Source organism: Biomphalaria glabrata, chromosome 3, assembly GCF_947242115.1.
Source record: "Biomphalaria glabrata chromosome 3, xgBioGlab47.1, whole genome shotgun sequence".
Taxonomy (NCBI): Eukaryota; Metazoa; Mollusca; class Gastropoda; family Planorbidae; genus Biomphalaria; species Biomphalaria glabrata.
Window position 1 is genome coordinate 26,245,460 of NC_074713.1, and position 18,966 is coordinate 26,264,425.

Consider the following 18,966-nt stretch of genomic DNA (forward strand, 5'->3'; position numbering starts at 1 on the left):
TGATTGATCTGATTCCTTCAGAAATGAAGTTTATTATATTCAAGCCCAAACCTCCTGAAGGATAACAGCAGGTGGGTTTTGAACCCGCCATGGCAACAGTTCAGAGTGGACCAGGTAGCCATTAAACTAAAACATTCTTAAATCCAGAAATTTAAAAATCCATCCATTATCTGGATTTGATTTCATAGCCAATGTTTTGGAAGATGGGCCCTCTACTACTTGACCTTGTAGGATGATTCAATTCATTTATAAAATACATTTTCAAAGGCTTAAAAAAATGTTTTTCTCTAGAATCAACAAGTCCCGGCTCAACTGACTTGTCTGATCCTGAGGAAATAAGACGTCGACTCATTGAAATACTTTGGGACCCACAACAACATAGTGAGGAACTTAAGCAGCTGCAACAGTTTGTTAAAATGCAAAGTAAATTAAACACAATAGTTTTGAAACATTGTTTAGTTTTGGATTTTTTTTTTTACCTCAAAAAAGTTTAATTTTTCATATATTTGTTGTCATATTTTAAACATTAATTTTTTTTTTTACTAATTTTGCATTCTGATTTTTAAAGTTGTTTATAACCTTTTGACTACTGCTAAACCAAATTATAATGAAAAAGTTTCTTTGATCAAAGTTTTACTCATATCTAGGCCAACTATGTGATATGATAATGAATGTATTTTAATGGGTTATAATTTGAACATGTAAAAGTAGTCCTGTTTGATACGAGTCTTTAGGTTGTGTTTTTAATTCTTTGGTTGAGTTATATACATTTTGTTTATTCTAAATGTATCTCCTGGTGGTAAAGATGAAGCGTGTTTTTAGTAGTTAGATAGTGGTTGCATATAACCAAAATATATACCATTAAAATGTGTAATCCAGAAATAAAGTATTTCAATGCAATGTGTTGATTGTATTTGATCATCCAGGAAGCCAGTCTGAGAGTAACACCACAAAAGAGAAACTTGATGATTCTCTAGGTACGTTGGCAACTTTATATGTGTGTAAATGTTTCCCTCTTTTGTTTTCATAGTTCCATAGACAGAATTTTAGTTTACTTCTTAGTCTCTTGGGTTCATTGTGCGAGCAGAATTGTATTTTCATATATTTTTTGTTTACATGCCTCAATTGCACAGGTTCAGTATAGAAAAGTAGTTGCAATTATTTGTTTTCTCATTGCTTATTACCATTGTTGTGGGGTCTGCTATAAGGTTGATTGTGACAGAGTGACAAGGCTTTCTTTAATCCCTACCAAGTACAATAAAAACAGTTCCATTTGGCTTTTCTTATGGCATATCCACTTCATTTGACATTTCCAACCAAGCACTACATTGAGACTGGGAAGCATGACAAGGGTATTTTGTGTTTCAACCCTATCCAACAATAACTATTGGCACACCTTTAGACTTTTAGCATATCCTGCTACCCTTAAAGAACTGACTTTTTAGGTAAAAATCATTTGTTTATGGTAAAAATTGTTTTCTTTTGATTTCTACAAATAGCCCGATCCAGTAAAGAAGATGAAGGGAGATCAGCATTAAAATTAGAAAGTCAAGAAGAAGAAAGAAAACCTGCATTAACTCCCACTGAATTCAGTGCGCTGTTACCGGCCAGCTCCCAACTCAATCGTCCTACAAACAGACAGGCCAGGTATATTTTGTATATTTTTTTTGCTAACTTACTTTTTTTTTTGTTTCTATGGTTTAAAGAAACATAACCAACCATTTATATAATATTTTAGGAGAAGACGCAGGCGCCACTCCAGTCAGCAAAAGAAACACTCAGAGTCTCCTCCAATGGCAGCATTGAATCAGATGGTTGGCGAGGATGGTCACTTGGCTACATCCCATGATGACACAACAGATGGTGCAGTCCACTGGTTTCAGGATGAACAGGGTAAGATTTTTTTTTAGTTTAAAGTAAAATAATGCTTAAGTAAGATTTAAAAAAATTGTTAAAGAGTTAAAAAAAATAAAAAATTCACCATTTTTTTTTCTGTTCATGAAATTAAAAAGGCAATTGGATGTCATATTCTTTTGGAGAGAACAGCTCTGGTGTTGCACTAAACATAGCTGACTTAAATATGAATACTAATGCCAGCAGCTCTGTTGAGAGGCGACGTCACCCTCATGAGGCAGACAAGTTAGTACAAGCTTATTTTATGTTAAACATTTTTCATGAGTCCCAATGCTTACATAGTGAAGTGTTTCATTTAAACGTTTTACTGGAACATTTGTATTTCATCTATTTCTTACTCAGGTGGTCACTTTCCTCTATAGCATCTAACTCTACGGTTATTGTTGAGGAATCCCCTCAAATAGAGAGCCCCAGTATCCACCTTCGACCTGACATGCGGTCCATGACCAGTTTTCAAATCAACAATGATGCTCACACTCTACAGACATTACAGTCTATACTGCGCAGAAATCACGCCTCAAACTCATCCACAGACAGTGACACGACTCACACTAAGACCCGGTCCAGTCGCAGTGCTCCTAAACCTAAGCATTATTACAAATTCTGGCTATGGCCCACAAAACAGTTTCTAAAAATACATTTTGATCGTCTTGCACTTTTAGCAGCATTAGATAGGTAAGGATTTAATGGTCATTTTAATTAATTTATTAATTACAAATTATTGATTTTGAGGAGAGAGTTATTTTTTTTATTTTTATTTATAGATTTTTAATTCTATACATTTCTTGCTTGATTAACTTTTCATAATGATTGTTAATGGATTGGTTTAGTATTAGTTTCATGCAATAAGTACTATCCAGTAGAGAGTCTTTTTTTTTTATTTAGGTTTTCAATTTAATCAATTGGTATAAAATTTAAATGAGCTTTTTTTTTCTGGCTTTTCTTTTTTTTAATTATCAATAAAATATTTTTAAGACCTCATAAAACTTGCTGATTTGCAACATTCTTTTTCTTTAAGGAATATATCTGTGATAGAAAATGTGATCTCCATACTTATGGCTGTTGGTGTTGGTGCACTGGGCGCCATGATGATCTCCTCAGATTTCTACCATGACTTCTTCCTTCTCCTCTTCTGTTTCATCATGGCCAGCTGTCAGTATAGCTTGCTAAAGGTGGGACCTTATTTTTTCTCACTGTTTGGTATCTGTTTAGTTTTATTTCAGCTCATTTTCAAATCTTGTCTACATTGAATTTTAAGATTGAATGAATTAAGAGCTGGTAAAGGGCACAATATGTGGCCAGCACTAAGACTAGAAGCCTTTATTTTCCCATGATGTATATTTTTTGTTTTAGAGCTTAGTAGATTATCTAATGTCCTCAAATCACTTTTTATTCACAAACATTCAAGATTTTGGCAAACAACTGCTTGACCATTTAGTGAAATTATATAACATTTATATGTATGTTTCTCTAGGGTAATGGTGGCACAGTGGTAAAGCTTTGGGCTTGAGAGGGTCTTAGGCTTAAATTAGCATTTTTTAGGACGCTCTAAGTCTATCCAACTTTAATGAATAACTGTCTGAAAAGGGTAATTTATTTTTACTTTTTGTGGTACACATCAATTTTAATGTTTATCTTCAGAGTGTGCAGCCTGATGCCGCATCACCAATGCATGTAAGTTACAGTAGCTGAGAAAAAGAAAAAAATGTTACTTTAAAGTCAATCAAATTTTATTTAAATTTTATGCTTTTCCAATATTTATGGTCTTAAAACAATGTCTCCCCAGGGCTACAATCGACTGATTGTCTTTAGCCGTCCTTTCTATTTCTGTGTGTGTTGTTCCATAGTTCTTCTTCTACAGTATGGCATTCATATAGTCCACAACAAACCCATCTATCTGTATGGCATTCCATTCACAATCTCTTCAGCTCTGACATTCCTTCAGAACTTTTTCAAAAGTAAGTGCATCTTTGATTTTCATTTTTTTAGAATTAATATTTCACAGGAAATAGCATAAAATAGGGTCAAAAGGTATCTTTATAGACAGTTTTAAGTTGAACAGAATGGTTTTACTTTCAAGCGGTCCTGGTGCAGTTAAAATGGAGCTTTTTTGATTATATTAGCAACAGTTGACAATATTAACAGTGACCATCTGCTTTTAGATGACTGAGAAAAAAAAATTAACTAACTTTTGCTTAAACAGTATGTGTTATCCCACTTAAGCATTTTAAAAAGCATTTTCATGTTGTTGTTTTTTATACTGTTTTTCCAATTCTCTGAATGTTTCTTGTATTTTCAGTATTTATCCTATTTTTTCCTGTGTTATTTACTCTGGGACTTTTGCCTCAAGTCTCAACATTTCTAATGTACATGTTAGAACAAATAGACATGCATATATTTGGTGGCAATGGTGAGTACAGCATGCTCATTCTTTAGTTAAGCTTAGTAGGAATAATAGACAACTTAACCTTTTTTTAAATAAGTAATTGTTATCTTTGATTATTTGGTGGCACTGTAGCTATTAATACAAAAAGACAAAAAAATATTTATCTTTTCAACAGAATAATTAATTTTTTCTTTACAAAAAATGTTAGAAGATAAATGACATTCTCTGCGGTTGTTATGTATATTTTGAAAAGCATCCTTAAAAATTTTAATTGCTGCCTTCATGAAATGGCAAATTTTATTTGATTTCAATATTTCTAGAATTTTTTTTTTCTTTTTATTGTTATGGTTACTATCTTTCTTTTATTTTTCTATTATCTTTGTGCAAGATTTTCAAGAGTATTGTATTGTTTAAGTTGAACATGTCAAAACATTTTTAGAACACAAGGATAGAATATTTTATCTGAGATTAAGGACTTAGGCTATCCAGGAAAATACTGGGCTTTATCTGGGAGGTGGGGTTGACTACTAATATTTGAGTTGAGATCGGGCAAAGTACTTGTAAATATATACATATTTACAACAGATATTTATTAAATTATAAAAATCTTTACTATTTGAGTTGTTAGTGGACCGTATTTTTAATAACTTAGTAGTGTAACTTTTAGCACTTTTAGGGGAAGTAACCCTTGAGAGGATTATGGGCATGACATGGCCTAAATTGTGCCGATATGCCAAAATATCAAATATCAAAAATACATTTTAAACTAATACCAGTAACAACAAAATCTAGTAGAAACTTTTTAAAATTAATTTTTTTTAATCAAGCTTAAAACTGCATTTTGGGAATGTAAACATTGAGATAGACTTTTGCTGTTTTCTCTTTTATTTGTTGCTGAAATAAAAAAGGAATTTTAAAAGCATTAAGAAACTATTTCTTTTAAATGGAAGCAGAGTCAATTTTCTTGTGAAAGTAGTTGATGGTTCTGCTAATTTGCATGACATGATGGTTATTGTTTTTTTTTTCAGCCACTACCAGCTTATTCACTTCCTTTTACTGTGTATGCCGTAGTTGCATGGCCCTTCTTATTTTATATGGATTCTCATATGCCTCACTAAAGGTAAATGTTAAATAATTAGTACATGCATGTGTATCTATTATCTGTATCAGAGGTGCATTGGTAGTTATATTTATAATTGTTTCAATGGCATTGGGAGGGGAATATGTTTTGGTGTTTTTGAAAATCTCAAGACTCAAATTCTAAAGTTACCTTGGGGAATCTTTGTTTAGCTGAAGAACTAACACAAGTCCTCTCATGAACTAAAACAAATTAAGTCTCCTAGTAGACATCTTTGAACACACACATTATTAACACACAATACAACTACATTTTAATAATACATCCACAAAAGTAGACTTAACATAAAGCTTAACACTTTTGGACTGATCAGACAGATTTGTGGACCCTGAAACAAGTTTCGTTCAGTCTCCTCAAGGAGGCATAGTGGTAAAGCGCTTGGCTTCTGAACTGGGTTCTGGGTTCGAATCCTGGTGAAGACTGGGATTTTTTATCTCGAGATCTTTGGCCGCCTCTGAGTCAACCCAGCTCTAATGGGTACCTGACATTAGTTGGGTAAAGTAAAGGCGATTGGTCGTTGTGCTGGCCACATGACACCCTCGTTAACCGTGGGCTACAGAAACAGACGACCTTTACATCATCTGTCCTATAGATCGCAAGGTCTGAAAGGGGAACTATGGTCTATGCCATGATCTAAGGAACATTTATGCTAAGTTTTGTCAAGATTGATCAAACGGTTTTGATTTCTATGCAGGATATACATACAAACATACATACATTCATGCATACATATACCTTACATCAATGCTTTTTTTGTAACAAAATAGGTGCCGGTACTCAGTGATGGATTGCCTAACTTTTAACTACTAATAAATTAAGAGTAAATGTTAAAATTCAAGAAAAGTAATCATTTTTCCCAATATTGAAAAAGGTGCTGGTACGCATGTCACAAAAAAAGCATTGCCTTACTTTCAATCATATATATTATATAATAAGGTTTGTTTTCGAGCCAAACATTAATGAGGAGTGCAGAATTTATATATATATATGTATATAATGGCAATGGCTTCGATTCCGAAAGAAGAACATAAAAACTTTTTTTCTTTCTAATTAATTCCCTTTACATGTTAACTGTTCTATATAGAATCTGGAATCTTTGAGAAGCTAATTTAGGAATAAACTTCATGTTGACACATCTCTTTCAACTTTGACCTGTCATGTTTTGTACTTTAATGTTGATCAGCATCTTAGATATTGTTAATATTGTATCTTCTTCAAAAAGTCTTTCAAATGACAAATTGTGCTCTCTGATTAGGGCATAGGTGGCTCAGAGTACCAGTGTGACAGTAATATTGAGGAAGCAGCTCAGAATGTGCCTTTTTCCATTCTCTGTGGTCTCATTGTGTCCACAGCTTACCACCTAAGTAGATCTGCTAGTGATCCGGGTGTCTTATGGTAAGTGAAAAGTTTTTTCTCCTTTTGATGTAGCTTGAAAAATGTAGATAGATTTGTAAAAAAAAAAAAAGTAAAGTTTCCCTTTCAGACCTTGCGTTCTATGGGGCAGATGATGTTAAGGTCATCTGTTTCTTTGGCCAACGGTTAACGATTTATTGTGCAACAACATTATAGTTTGTAACTATGACTATCAAATGAGATATTCTTTAATATTTTAAGCACTAAGTCTTTGGTTTTGATCTTGTGTTTGGGTCCAGCCGGTTTGAAAAGTTTGCTTCATAATAGCATTGTATATCTGGCTATGAAAACTTACTAAAATGAAATTCCCCCTTAAAATGTTATTAAGAAGCTCTTTTTCCTCACCCTCTTTGGTTCTGTTTTTTTTTGTTCAACTCCTTTGTGGAACAAAAGAAAGCAGAAATGTACTTTTGTGTGTGTGAAACAATAATCTAAGTAAGTTTCTCTTTAAGGCCTGAACAAAATAATTACCAATTAAATTCCAAAAATGAAGCTTCTTTTTTTATGTCACTGACATCTCTAAATGTATTATCAATTTTTTAAAAGAATAAATTCTGTACACTATGTCTGGAATAATATACTGACTTTATGTTTTTCTCAAGGATGCTTTTGAATGGAGTTTTAACACATAAAAAAGATGAGATCAAAATACAAAAAGAAACAGAAGTAAGTGGGGAAACTACAGAACTTGTTGATCCTTTGCCTGCCAAGCTCAAGACTTGTTTGGTAAGTAGACTATCATGCAGAAAATGCAATGATGTTCTATTTATTGTAAAATGTAACTGTTGGTCATGTGAGTTTTGATTTGATGTGTCTCTGTTACATTAGTAAAAAAAACTAACAAGCAAATAAATTAAAATCTGCAGAAAAAAAAATACTTTTTAAATATTATTAGAATTATTTTTACAAAAAGCAAATTTGTAGTTTTTGTGTTTGGTCCATTATCAAAGTGATCTCTGGGCCCCCACAGTTATTCCCTTATTCTTTTTTTTTTCCTTGAATACATATAAGAGGACAAAATAACTTGTACTATAATTTCTTTCACAACTTACTGGTAGGACAAACATATCAATAATGTTTAATGAAGTGTTCCAAATGTTTTACATCAAAACTTTCAATAACAAAGAATTAGATGATATTCTTGATTCTAGTGTTTATTTGACCACTATGCTAACAACAAGTGTTATTGTTATAAATTCCTAGCAATCCAAACCATGCTGCATTGTATAGTAATATACATGTGCCTTGGTAGATAGAATAAACAAATAGCTTTTGAGTTTAAGTTATATTTTTTTTTGGTTATAAATGTGTTTTTGTTTATTTTCATGTTTTTAGTTTTGCTCTTGTATTATTAATTCTGTTGCACTGTGTTAGCTGTCAGTTTTTTTATTACTTATATCTGTATAAAAATCTCTGAGGCATCACATTTTTTATCTGGTAATATTTATCTGTCACAATAAAAATAGTATTTTTTGACCTTGTATAGAGAGCAGTGGTATAGCAGCCATGGCAGGAAGGGGTTTGATGTCCCCAGGCCCACGATTTAGTAGCAGGTTTATGGAAAGCATTGGTAGAACAAACAAAACTTTTGATATTTAAAAAAAAATGAATGTATTGAATTCTTAGATAATTTACTTCGCATCCATTGTGCATCCATTGTGCATTGTACATAAAAGATAGTATCTGCATTGGAATGGCTTGTTGTAAAAAATATTGATATACACATGAAGATTTAATTAGTCTTAAGTCACTCATTCTGGGAAGGGGGGGGTGATCATATGCTTGACTCGGTCCTTGGCCGTTACTGCTGGGGGCCCTCAGACAGGATTTGGGGTGAAGAATTCCAGGTCCAAGCCTATTCCTTGAATAAAAGCCTTTCTAACTATCAATGGGAAAATGGCACCTTCTCCCTGATTCCCTACTGGACTTTATTGAAGATACCTCTGATACCTTGCTATACAATTGATAAAGAGACATTTTATGTTCTGTAATACTAATCTTTATCTTTGTGAGTGACATTTCTAGAAAGTTTTTTTTTTGTCTTAGATTCAGCGGTTACAGTCTGATGTGTTGGTCTGCATTGCAGTGACTATCTTGACATTTGCTGTTCATGTCAGCACTGCATTCACAAGTCCAGCACTTCAGGTAAAATCAGGTTTGAGTCAATTTACAAATGAAGAATTTCCATTGCAACACATATTGTACACAGATTTCATTAAACATCTGGAAATTCACCACTTTATATCACACTTTAATCTGAAGATGCACCTATAAAAACATTTTCTTTTGCTCTCTTCATTTAAATGTATGGATTTGATGGTTAAAGAGCTAGAGCATTTGGCACTCCTAAATTATAGATGAAAACAGCTTCACTTGCCTAAATATCTTCATGGTCTTGAAAATAACTTGACTCTTAACAAAACATATTTAGAATTTTTCTTGTTGTCAGACACTTCTACTTTTTGTGACTAGCCCTATACTAAGATGAACTATTCAGGGGATTGTTTTTCATGCAATTCTTTGTCTTTGAATATCTTAGATCCTGGTGTATGCAGGCTTGATGACCATGATCAGCATATTCTGGTACCACACCAGATTTGCATGTGCTGCTGCTTCAAATGCTGCTTATTTTGATGTTTAGAAGCCAAAAATAAATTGTCTGGCAGTTTTAGTTGGTTTAGTTTTATAGTTGGCATACTGTAGTTAAGGAGAGAGTTGGACCAGGACCATCATTATTTTATGTTAGTCTCTAAGACTTACACACCTCTTGCAGTTGGAGTGATATTTCTGCTTCTCTCCCCCCCCCCCCCCCTTTCCAATACATTTCTTATTTAAGTGGTGGATGTCAGTGATAGTCAGCTGGGGTCATCTCCTGCAGAATTTTTAGTCATGATAAGATAAGATTAGAGATAAGATAAGATGATTTTTATTGGTCCAATCAAATGGAAATTCAGTTTGACTACAATTGACTATCTCAGCGTAGCTACTGTACAATTATAATTTAGATGCAAATACGAACAACATTCACACACGAAACACATACTCACAACCAGCGCTTTATGAATTAGACTTCTATGTACTTCTCGATGACGACAAATGACCTTGTAACACTCAGACCGAAAGTGCGATAAAGGAGTTTTTAAATCTTTCTGTTTTAGTCCTAATGGAAAGGAGATGACCAGTTCGATCTGATGTAACTGTGGTTTAATGGGTGCAGGTTGTCTCTAAGAATCGCGAGTGTTTTGCAAAGGCATCTTTCATGAAAAAGCTCTTCAAGAGATGGTAGCTGTGTTCAAGTGATATACGATGCTTTTTTAATTAGTCTATTTAGTCTATGTCTTTGTTCCAGCTGGATTTTGTTTTGTTCAAGGTGTTTTATTTGAGTTTGTTATGTGCATGTATAAAGAAAACCCATGACAATTTTTAATATTTTCAGCCTGACCTCAGTGATGCATTGTACCTGTTAGCAGCCAGTGTTGGTTTCCTTGTCCATTACATTATTCCTCAAACCAGAAAAGAGATGCCCTGGCTTTGTTGTTCCCATCCTTTGTTACGTAGTAAGGAATGGATGTATTATGAAGTGAAAGGTTAGTAGGATAATAACAGTACTGATATAGTTCTGTTCACTTGGGTCAGGAGGAACTGCTATAGTGTGCTTCATGACATAGGGCTTGGTTTGAGTAGTTGTTATCACACCTAGACATAAACAAAATGTATAATGTGGTTTAGTTAGAAATCATGTTCAAAAGAGATCATCATCAATTTTACTTGGTAAATTTCAAAGTCATTTTCTTTCCTTCATTTTTTTTTATAAGGTGCATAACAAAATACAGAGATTGTACACATTTTTTTTATAAGGTGCATAACAAAATACAGAGATTGTACACATTTTTTTTTATAATGTGCATAACAAAATACAGAGATTGTACACATTTTTTTTATAAGGTGCATAACAAAATACAGAGATTGTAAACATTTTTTTTATAAGGTGCATAACAAAATACAGAGATTGTAAACATTTTTTTTATAAGGTGCATAACAAAATACAGAGATTGTACACATTTTTTTTATAAGGTGCATAACAAAATACAGAGATTGTAAACATTTTTTTTGCAAGTGAATAATCAATATATATATTTTTTAAAAATATATAATGAAAAATAATAAACAATGTATGTTGTGTATCAGGTATTGGTTTTAGTTAGTGGAGAAAACCCACTTTGATAATAAACAATAGTATGATAAAGTATTATAATTTGGTAAATGTGCACATGTCAATACATCCTTTTTGTTCAACACAGGAAGTACTCTTATAGAGTTACTTATTTTTTTTTTTTTTTTAAGATTAGCCTTCGTTTTTGGATAGCCTCATTATCAGCTATTGTAAAAATCAATGTGTATGTTCTTCTAGTTTATGTACATCTTTGTTCCCAGAACCACCAAAAGTTATTTGGATAGAACAGCTCTACCTAGGCCTGAGGTTTTTTGAAAGGAATATTATATATACTGTTGTCTGTTTATGTGCAACCACTACATCTGCTCCAATAATCATTTGCAAGTTTGGAAACTAGTAGGTCTTTATTGTACCGCATCCATTTAAAAACTTTAAATGTTGCTATACTTTTTACTTAACCATCTTAAAATGACAAGTAGCTAAGTTTTTTGTTGAACATGTATATAGTTTAAATGAGGCAATCTATGAAATTAAAAAGAAGGCTGTACAGTATAGTCTCTGTAAATAAAAGGCCACTAAAATATTACCTCTGTATATACATATGTATAAGGCCACTGTACTGCTATAGCAGTAAAGTTAATGTCTGTTTTGTTTTCTTGTTCAGTGCTGGACCAGTTATCATCCTAATCTGCAGTCTCAAAATGCTGCGGTTTGCCTTCTCTGATACTCCTAGACAATACCTGATCATTGCCTTTACATATTTCTTCTTCAAATATGACTTTAGGTGGTCTTCAGAGACGTTCCTCATTGATTATTTTTTTATTTCCATTTTTTTCTGTAAGGTAAGTAACTCTTTGACAACCTTTTTTTTTAAAGAAATTTAATTTTTTGTTGTACATATTGAAAAATCTCTTCATCCTCTTCATTGTACTTTGAAACATTTTTGTTTGCTAGTTCAAGTTTGAATATACCAAAGCTGTTGGTTTAAATTGTATTTAGATGTTACACCTATTTAAACAATTAGTTTTATCAGTGAATATATTACGTTTTTTTCAGTTTTGTGATTTCATGTTGAAACTGAGTTTTATCATCACTTACATTGCTCCATGGCAGATCACCTGGGGCTCAGCTTTCCATGCCTTTGCTCAGCCTTTCAGTGTACCTCATATCCTTTCTCTGCTGTGTTAGATGTAGTCTTACAGATTAGATGAGTTGAACACATTAGATGAACATAGATGTATTCTCACAGATTAGATGAGTTGAACACGTTAGATGAACAAAGATGTATTCTCACAGATTAGATGAGTTGAACACGTTAGATGAACAAAGATGTATTCTCACAGATTAGATGAGTTGAACACGTTAGATGATTAATATTTATCTGAATACAGTTTTTATTATTTTAAGGATAGCTTAATTTTAATTTCAAATTAAATGAAGCAGCTTTACTAGTTTGTAACGTTTATTAATAAATTCTTTGGGTATATTTTGAAGTTTGTTAATGTGAATACATTTAGTAATCAATTTTCTCGGTGACCAGACACCTCATCATTGCAACATTTCATCATTATAGCAATTCATCATTTAGGGTTAGGGATAAGGTTATGGTCAGTATGTTAATTACTTAATTACACCTACATGTACTTATGTTTGCAAAATTCACTTTATGCAATGATGAAATGTTGTAGTGATGAAATGTTATGGTGATGAAATGTTATGGTGATGAAATGTTATAGTGATGAAATGTTATGGTGATGAAATGTCTCGTATGATGAGATGTCAGGGAACCAATTTTCTCAGTTTTAAAGAATGGAATAGCCTAGTTGTTTGTTCTTCCTACCATCACCATAGAAACACACAAACACACACACTCTATAATAATCCGAAGTAAATTGTACTTGTAGGTGATAGCTTTCAACTCAATTACCATTGAATTAAACTACACTGCATCCATAGAAATGGTTTGAGTATAGTGATACTGATTTGAACAACATTTTGTTTGTCTAACTAGAAAACTGTACAACAAAACTGCATCTTGAGAAATGTTTGCCTTAACAGTGCCCAGATAGTGCAATGTTATTCCTGCAAGCCACTGTGTCTGCTTTATTCTCTACCCCCTTAAATCCATTTCTAGGAAGTGCCATATTTTTTACATCCTATGTTAGACCAGTCAAGTTTTGGGAAAGAGATTACAAGTAGGTTTAGTTCATCATCTTCTTAAGACTTTAACCAACTATCTACTATTTTAATTTTAAGATATCTTTAAGTATAACAAGACAATAAACATCTTTCAATGAGTTAGCACAAAGAAATCAAAATAATCATGGTATAGGAAATATTGATTTTGGCTTTTATGGAAAGGAACAGTGAGGAAAAGGTAGCTAGAATTATACAAGTACTAACATGATCTAACCCTGACTGTTCTATTTTTCTTTCTTTTATTGATTATTATCCTTTGAACACACACAATAAGTGCCTAAAAATTTAAAAAAACATAATGTTAAAAATTCTGTTGATTTCATTTAGTAAATTCAACTCAGCCACATCATAGATTGATTTTACCAGGTAGATGTAAGATTTGTTGAAATTAGATTAGATTAGGTTTATTATAATTATTGTTTATTCTTTATTTTGCTAGGTGAAACAAAATGTTGCATGTATTCTTAGTGTATTGTAAAACCTTCAAAAGCACTAACTGTGTTTGTTTGTTGCAGCACCAAACGTGTTGATCACACCAACACAAGATTGGCATCTCAGTTAGAAAGAAATCCAGGTAACCCTATTTCTTCACTGGAAAATATACAAGTTTTTTTGTGAGCTTTTGGCTCATTTAGTGTTGGCATTATATGTTCAGCACAATAATTAACTGATTTTTCTTTCATCAATCAAGTACCCATTTAAGTTGTGAAGACTCGAGGCATATGCCATTCGTGTTTCCAAAAGGATTAGTTATCAAATGACCATCATGTCCTACATAGACTAAACAAAAAACTTAAATTATTTTTGTTTAGTTTTATCCCCATTTCATATTTTATCACCTACTTTTGTAGACATGTAATAGAGTTCTAAAATAACTTTTGAAGTTGAGCACTTTTTTTTTTTTTTCTTGATGTGTCTAATGTCCAATTATTATTATTACAATAATAATAATTATTTATATATTTTTTCCTACCTTTAGGAGCAGATGACAATAACTTGAATTCCATATTTTATGAGCATTTGACTAGATCACTGCAGCACAGTCTATGTGGGGATCTGCTGCTTGGTCGCTGGGGGAACTACACTCAGGGAGATTGTTTTATCATGGCTTCTGACTACTTGAATGCATTGGTGCACATTATTGAAGTGGGCAATGGACTTGTCACTTTTCAGCTTAGAGGTTTAGAGTTTAGAGGTAATTATTTAGGCTTTTAATAAATAGAAGCAATTATTTTAGTAAAATTTAGGCAGTGGCTTAGTCTTAATAAAACTGTGAAGTAATGAAGAGATATATTTATAGTTTTGAGTTTTTAAAAAAAGATTTTAAGTATTAATAAATGTATGTGTACAATTTAGTGATAATCCTACATTAAGATTTTGTTCAAAGTTTCATTGTCAATGAAAACATGTTAAACTTTGTTTCTCCTTAGTAAATAGTTGTAGAGACAATTTTAAAAACTAATGATATCATAATCAGTACATCAAAAACTTGTATCTTTATTTCTATATTCTCTTAGGTACATCAAAAACTTGTATCTTTATTTCTATATTCTCTTAGGTACATCAAAAACTTGTATCTTTATTTCTATATTCTCTTAGGTACATCAAAAACTTATATCTTTATTTCTATATTCTCTTAGGTACATCAAAAACTTGTATCTTTATTTCTATATTCTCTTAGGTACATCAAAAACTTGTATCTTTATTTCCATATTCTCTTAGGTACATCAAAAACTTGTATCTTTATTTCTATATTCTCTTAGGTACATCAAAAACTTGTATCTTTATTTCCATATTCTCTTAGGTACATCAAAAACTTGTATCTTTATTTCCATATTCTCTTAGGTACATCAAAAACTTGTATCTTTATTTCTATATTCTCTTAGGTACATCAAAAACTTGTATCTTTATTTCTATATTCTCTTAGGTACATCAAAAACGTGTATCTTTATTTCCATATTCTCTTAGGTACATCAAAAACTTATATCTTTATTTCTATATTCTCTTAGGTACATCAAAAACTTGTATCTTTATTTCCATATTCTCTTAGGTACATCAAAAACTTGTATCTTTATTTCTATATTCTCTTAGGTACATCAAAAACTTGTATCTTTATTTCTATATTCTCTTAGGTACATCAAAAACTTGTATCTTTATTTCTATATTCTCTTAGGTACATCAAAAACTTGTATCTTTATTTCCATATTCTCTTAGGTACATCAAAAACTTGTATCTTTATTTCTATATTCTCTTAGGTACATATTGCCAGCAGAGGGAAGTTGAAGCTATAACAGAAGGAGTAGATGACAATGAAAGTAAGTCATTCATACCAACTAAGACATTTTTGTGTCTGTTTTGCTATTTCTTTACCATCAGTGTACTTTCTAAAGTTAACCAGAATCTTTTGATCTTTTCAAGGGTTTTGTTGCTTTGAGCCTGGCCACCTTCCCCACTTTCTGTCTTTGAATGCAGCCTTCAACCAGAGGTGGCTGGCTTGGGAAGTTGTGGTCTCCAAGTACATCCTGGAAGGCTACAGTATATCAGACAACAGCGCAGCCACTATGTTGCAAGTATTTGAACTCAGGAAAGCTCTTATCACCTATTACATTAAGGTAATTTATGTCTTGTGTAACATGTACATTTAAATTCATTTAATTTTAGAATTTCGTGGAAATTGTAGATAATTTTTTAAAAATTTTAATGTCAATAAAAACATTTTAAAATTTGTTTCACCATGTCTTCATAAATATTTTGTTTGCTATATAATTTATAATTAAGTAAAATTTTCTTTTAAATTTCACTACACAACATTATTCTTACAGTTATAGTATAGTATTAGTTCATGTGGCTTTGTAAGTTTGTTACAGAGCTGTTTTTAGTTAATCTATAGTTAAGTGTTGTTTTACATCACTGAACTATAGAGAAGAAAAAAAGATTCTCTTGCTATTAATACAATTTTTGTTAGTGTAAGCTATTTATATTTTGTGTACATGTCATCACAGAGCATTATTTACTATACCGTCCGATCACCAAGGCTGGAGGAATGGGTGGACAATCAATCCATTAGACAGGCTCTTCATGCCATGGAGGATGACAACTATGTAGACTTGGACCCCACCTTCAATCTGCATGTGGATGAAGACTATGACTTCCGGCAACAGGGGATCTCTCGCACTAGTTTTTGTCACATCTACTTGACTTGGATACAACACTGTGCCAACCGTAGACACAAGGTGTGTCTTTATGAGTTGAATCTTAAGCCCAAAGTTTTTTTTCTATTCAAGATTATTTTTTTTGTCCATCAAAATTATTTGAGCTTTCCTCTTGAGTGATAGATAAATGTGAAACTTTTACTAAATGCCACTTTTAAGTTATATTTTTATTAACATTTGACAATTTGTACTTAGGCATTTTTACTAACTCAAAAGACATTTCTAAAGTGAAAAAATGTGTAACTGGTGGACTACCTTAACGGCTTGCACACTTTTAAGTTTGGCATTTACGACATCACAATGCACATATACCAACATATACATTATTTACCATTGAATATATTTTATGCAAAATTTTAAAAGCTTTTTTTTATATCTGGGTTTATAGTTTAATTTTTTTTTTTTCAGGAAATTGATAATACCAAACCCTCCATGCTAGTCACTTTGTGTTACGCTCTTAGCCTGCTGGGTCGTCGTGCTCTCAGTGCTGCATCCCATAATTCCACAAGGTAAGTGTGGCTCATTTCCCTTTGGTAAAACTTATTTCCATGTTTGGTATTGGCATCAATCTCCCTAATACAGGTGTGTGTGTTTGTGTGAAAAGTATAGCGGTGTTTGTATAGATATATATGTGCTTCAGCCTAGATATTAGCAGCTTTTACTGACATATCTGGGCTGAGAGAAAATGCATTTGACTTAACTTTTTGGTATCGGTTGTCATTTTTCTTTTTATGCTACATGTTGTTTGTATAGGACTTTAAAACCATTAACTTTGATTAAATAATTGGTAATTAAATAGTAAAAGTTCTCAGTCAGACTTTGCTGTCTATATGAACAGTATATCAAGTAATTTGATCTTAAATTTGATCTTTAAAAAATTTACAGGTAAAAAAAATGAAGATAAACTATACCTAAAACTAATATTTTTAAGTTCCTGTCTTAATATACATAGCTACATATAATATCTTTTTTAAAATAGACATATAGGTAAAAATGGAAATGATTTACTGAAGCTAACTGTTCAATTATTTGAATTTCACTTATCTTATTCATGTCAAACCAGTAACACAGACTAAAAACGCAAAATACCTAGGTGTTATAATAAATGAAAAACTGTCATGGAATCCACATATTGATGAAACTACAAAAAAATCAAACAAAGCATTAGGATTTATTAAAAGAAATTTCTATAAATCAAATAAGAACATAAAACTAAAATGTTATTTAACTTTGGTTAGGCCAATAATAGAATATGCATCCTCCGTCTGGGACCCCTCAACTCAAGAAAACATTAAGAAACTAGAACAGACACAAAATAGAGCAGTGCGATTCATAACAAACGAATATTCACATTTGACTAGAGTAACACCTTTAGTAAAATCACTAAATTTAGAAAGCCTTCAGGACAGAAGGCTCAAAAGTAAAGTAGCAATCATACATAAAACACTGAACCATAATCTTCAAATACAAAAACAAAATTTAATAAAATACTCTGAAAGACACAAAGATAAAGGCACATTCCTCGTCCCATATGCTAGGACAAATTTGTACAAATACTCCTTCTTCCCTAGTGCTATTAGAGCATGGAATGGGTTGCCTGAGCTAGCCAGGAAAACCAGTGACTTGGCAGAATTTAAGTCATTGGTTAATATGCATGACTAAATGCATGACGCGTAGGACGTAATCATCTTCTTTTTTGAAGTAACGTCTGTATTATATAAGATAAGATAAGGTTGGTATATACTCTCAATGTCCATTACCACCAAGGCATCAGTGAATTTTAACTGTTAGGTCACTTCCCTTTCGTTCCTTAGACATTGATTTCAAATTTGAATTCTGTAGCCTCCTTCTTATTTATTCTCTTAATAATAATAATAACCTTTATTCTTTTACTCCACTATCTACTCAAGCTCTGAGTCCCTGACACTACTATCTACTCAAGCTCTGAGCCCCTGACTCTACTATCTACTCAAGCTCTGAGCCTCTGACTCTATCTCCAACTTTAGTTCCAGATTACTTAGTTATAGTTGTTGATTTAATGTTTTTCTTTTTAGGGCTTCATTTAATTGTGTTTGTTCATAAGCTCTTCACTACTTGATGCATGCTTCAAGTTTCTTTCTGATCCATAAAGGACATTAAGTATATTAGATTTCTATTTTAAATGACAGGCTTATCTTGCCTTGTTTGAACAGCTCGTCGCATTATATTGCTACTTCTATTTTATTGCTATATGACATTATACTTGTAACTTTTCTATTAACAAGTATAATTTACAACTATCTGTTTTCTATGTATATGAAATGACTCGTAGAAAGTGTCTGTTTTTATGAGAAAAAGAAGCATTTAAAAAAAAATATTTAAAAAAATGCATTATAATTAATATAACATGAGTGTCTAAAATATGTTCTTTGTCAAATATTGTTTTCTTTAAATAGTACATAATTTTTTAAAATCAATATTTGTTTCCCTATACTAAACTGTTTCTAGCCTAGACTTATGAATAACACAGTTTTATCGCTCCTGACCTGAC

At 32.0% G+C, this 18,966-nt stretch overlaps 1 protein-coding gene across 5 annotated transcripts in view; it reads left to right on the plus strand.

Moving 5' to 3' along the window:
* Positions 1 to 18,966, plus strand: part of LOC106057000 (pecanex-like protein 1) — a 34,028-nt gene that overhangs the window by 5,639 nt on the left and 9,423 nt on the right. For all 5 annotated transcript variants that reach the window (XM_056024259.1, XM_056024261.1, XM_056024262.1 and 2 more), the window contains exons 8-32: positions 292 to 423; positions 927 to 977; positions 1,500 to 1,647; positions 1,739 to 1,893; positions 2,013 to 2,139; positions 2,257 to 2,589; positions 2,933 to 3,086; positions 3,556 to 3,588; positions 3,701 to 3,872; positions 4,214 to 4,324; positions 5,329 to 5,420; positions 6,694 to 6,833; positions 7,454 to 7,577; positions 8,898 to 8,996; positions 10,288 to 10,438; positions 11,286 to 11,421; positions 11,690 to 11,867; positions 12,082 to 12,190; positions 13,091 to 13,220; positions 13,740 to 13,798; positions 14,204 to 14,419; positions 15,480 to 15,539; positions 15,643 to 15,836; positions 16,227 to 16,457; positions 16,845 to 16,945. In XM_056024259.1, coding sequence (XP_055880234.1) covers positions 292 to 423; positions 927 to 977; positions 1,500 to 1,647; positions 1,739 to 1,893; positions 2,013 to 2,139; positions 2,257 to 2,589; positions 2,933 to 3,086; positions 3,556 to 3,588; positions 3,701 to 3,872; positions 4,214 to 4,324; positions 5,329 to 5,420; positions 6,694 to 6,833; positions 7,454 to 7,577; positions 8,898 to 8,996; positions 10,288 to 10,438; positions 11,286 to 11,421; positions 11,690 to 11,867; positions 12,082 to 12,190; positions 13,091 to 13,220; positions 13,740 to 13,798; positions 14,204 to 14,419; positions 15,480 to 15,539; positions 15,643 to 15,836; positions 16,227 to 16,457; positions 16,845 to 16,945 — 3,436 coding nt within the window. The remainder of the gene's footprint in view (positions 1 to 291; positions 424 to 926; positions 978 to 1,499; positions 1,648 to 1,738; positions 1,894 to 2,012; positions 2,140 to 2,256; positions 2,590 to 2,932; positions 3,087 to 3,555; positions 3,589 to 3,700; positions 3,873 to 4,213; positions 4,325 to 5,328; positions 5,421 to 6,693; positions 6,834 to 7,453; positions 7,578 to 8,897; positions 8,997 to 10,287; positions 10,439 to 11,285; positions 11,422 to 11,689; positions 11,868 to 12,081; positions 12,191 to 13,090; positions 13,221 to 13,739; positions 13,799 to 14,203; positions 14,420 to 15,479; positions 15,540 to 15,642; positions 15,837 to 16,226; positions 16,458 to 16,844; positions 16,946 to 18,966) is intronic.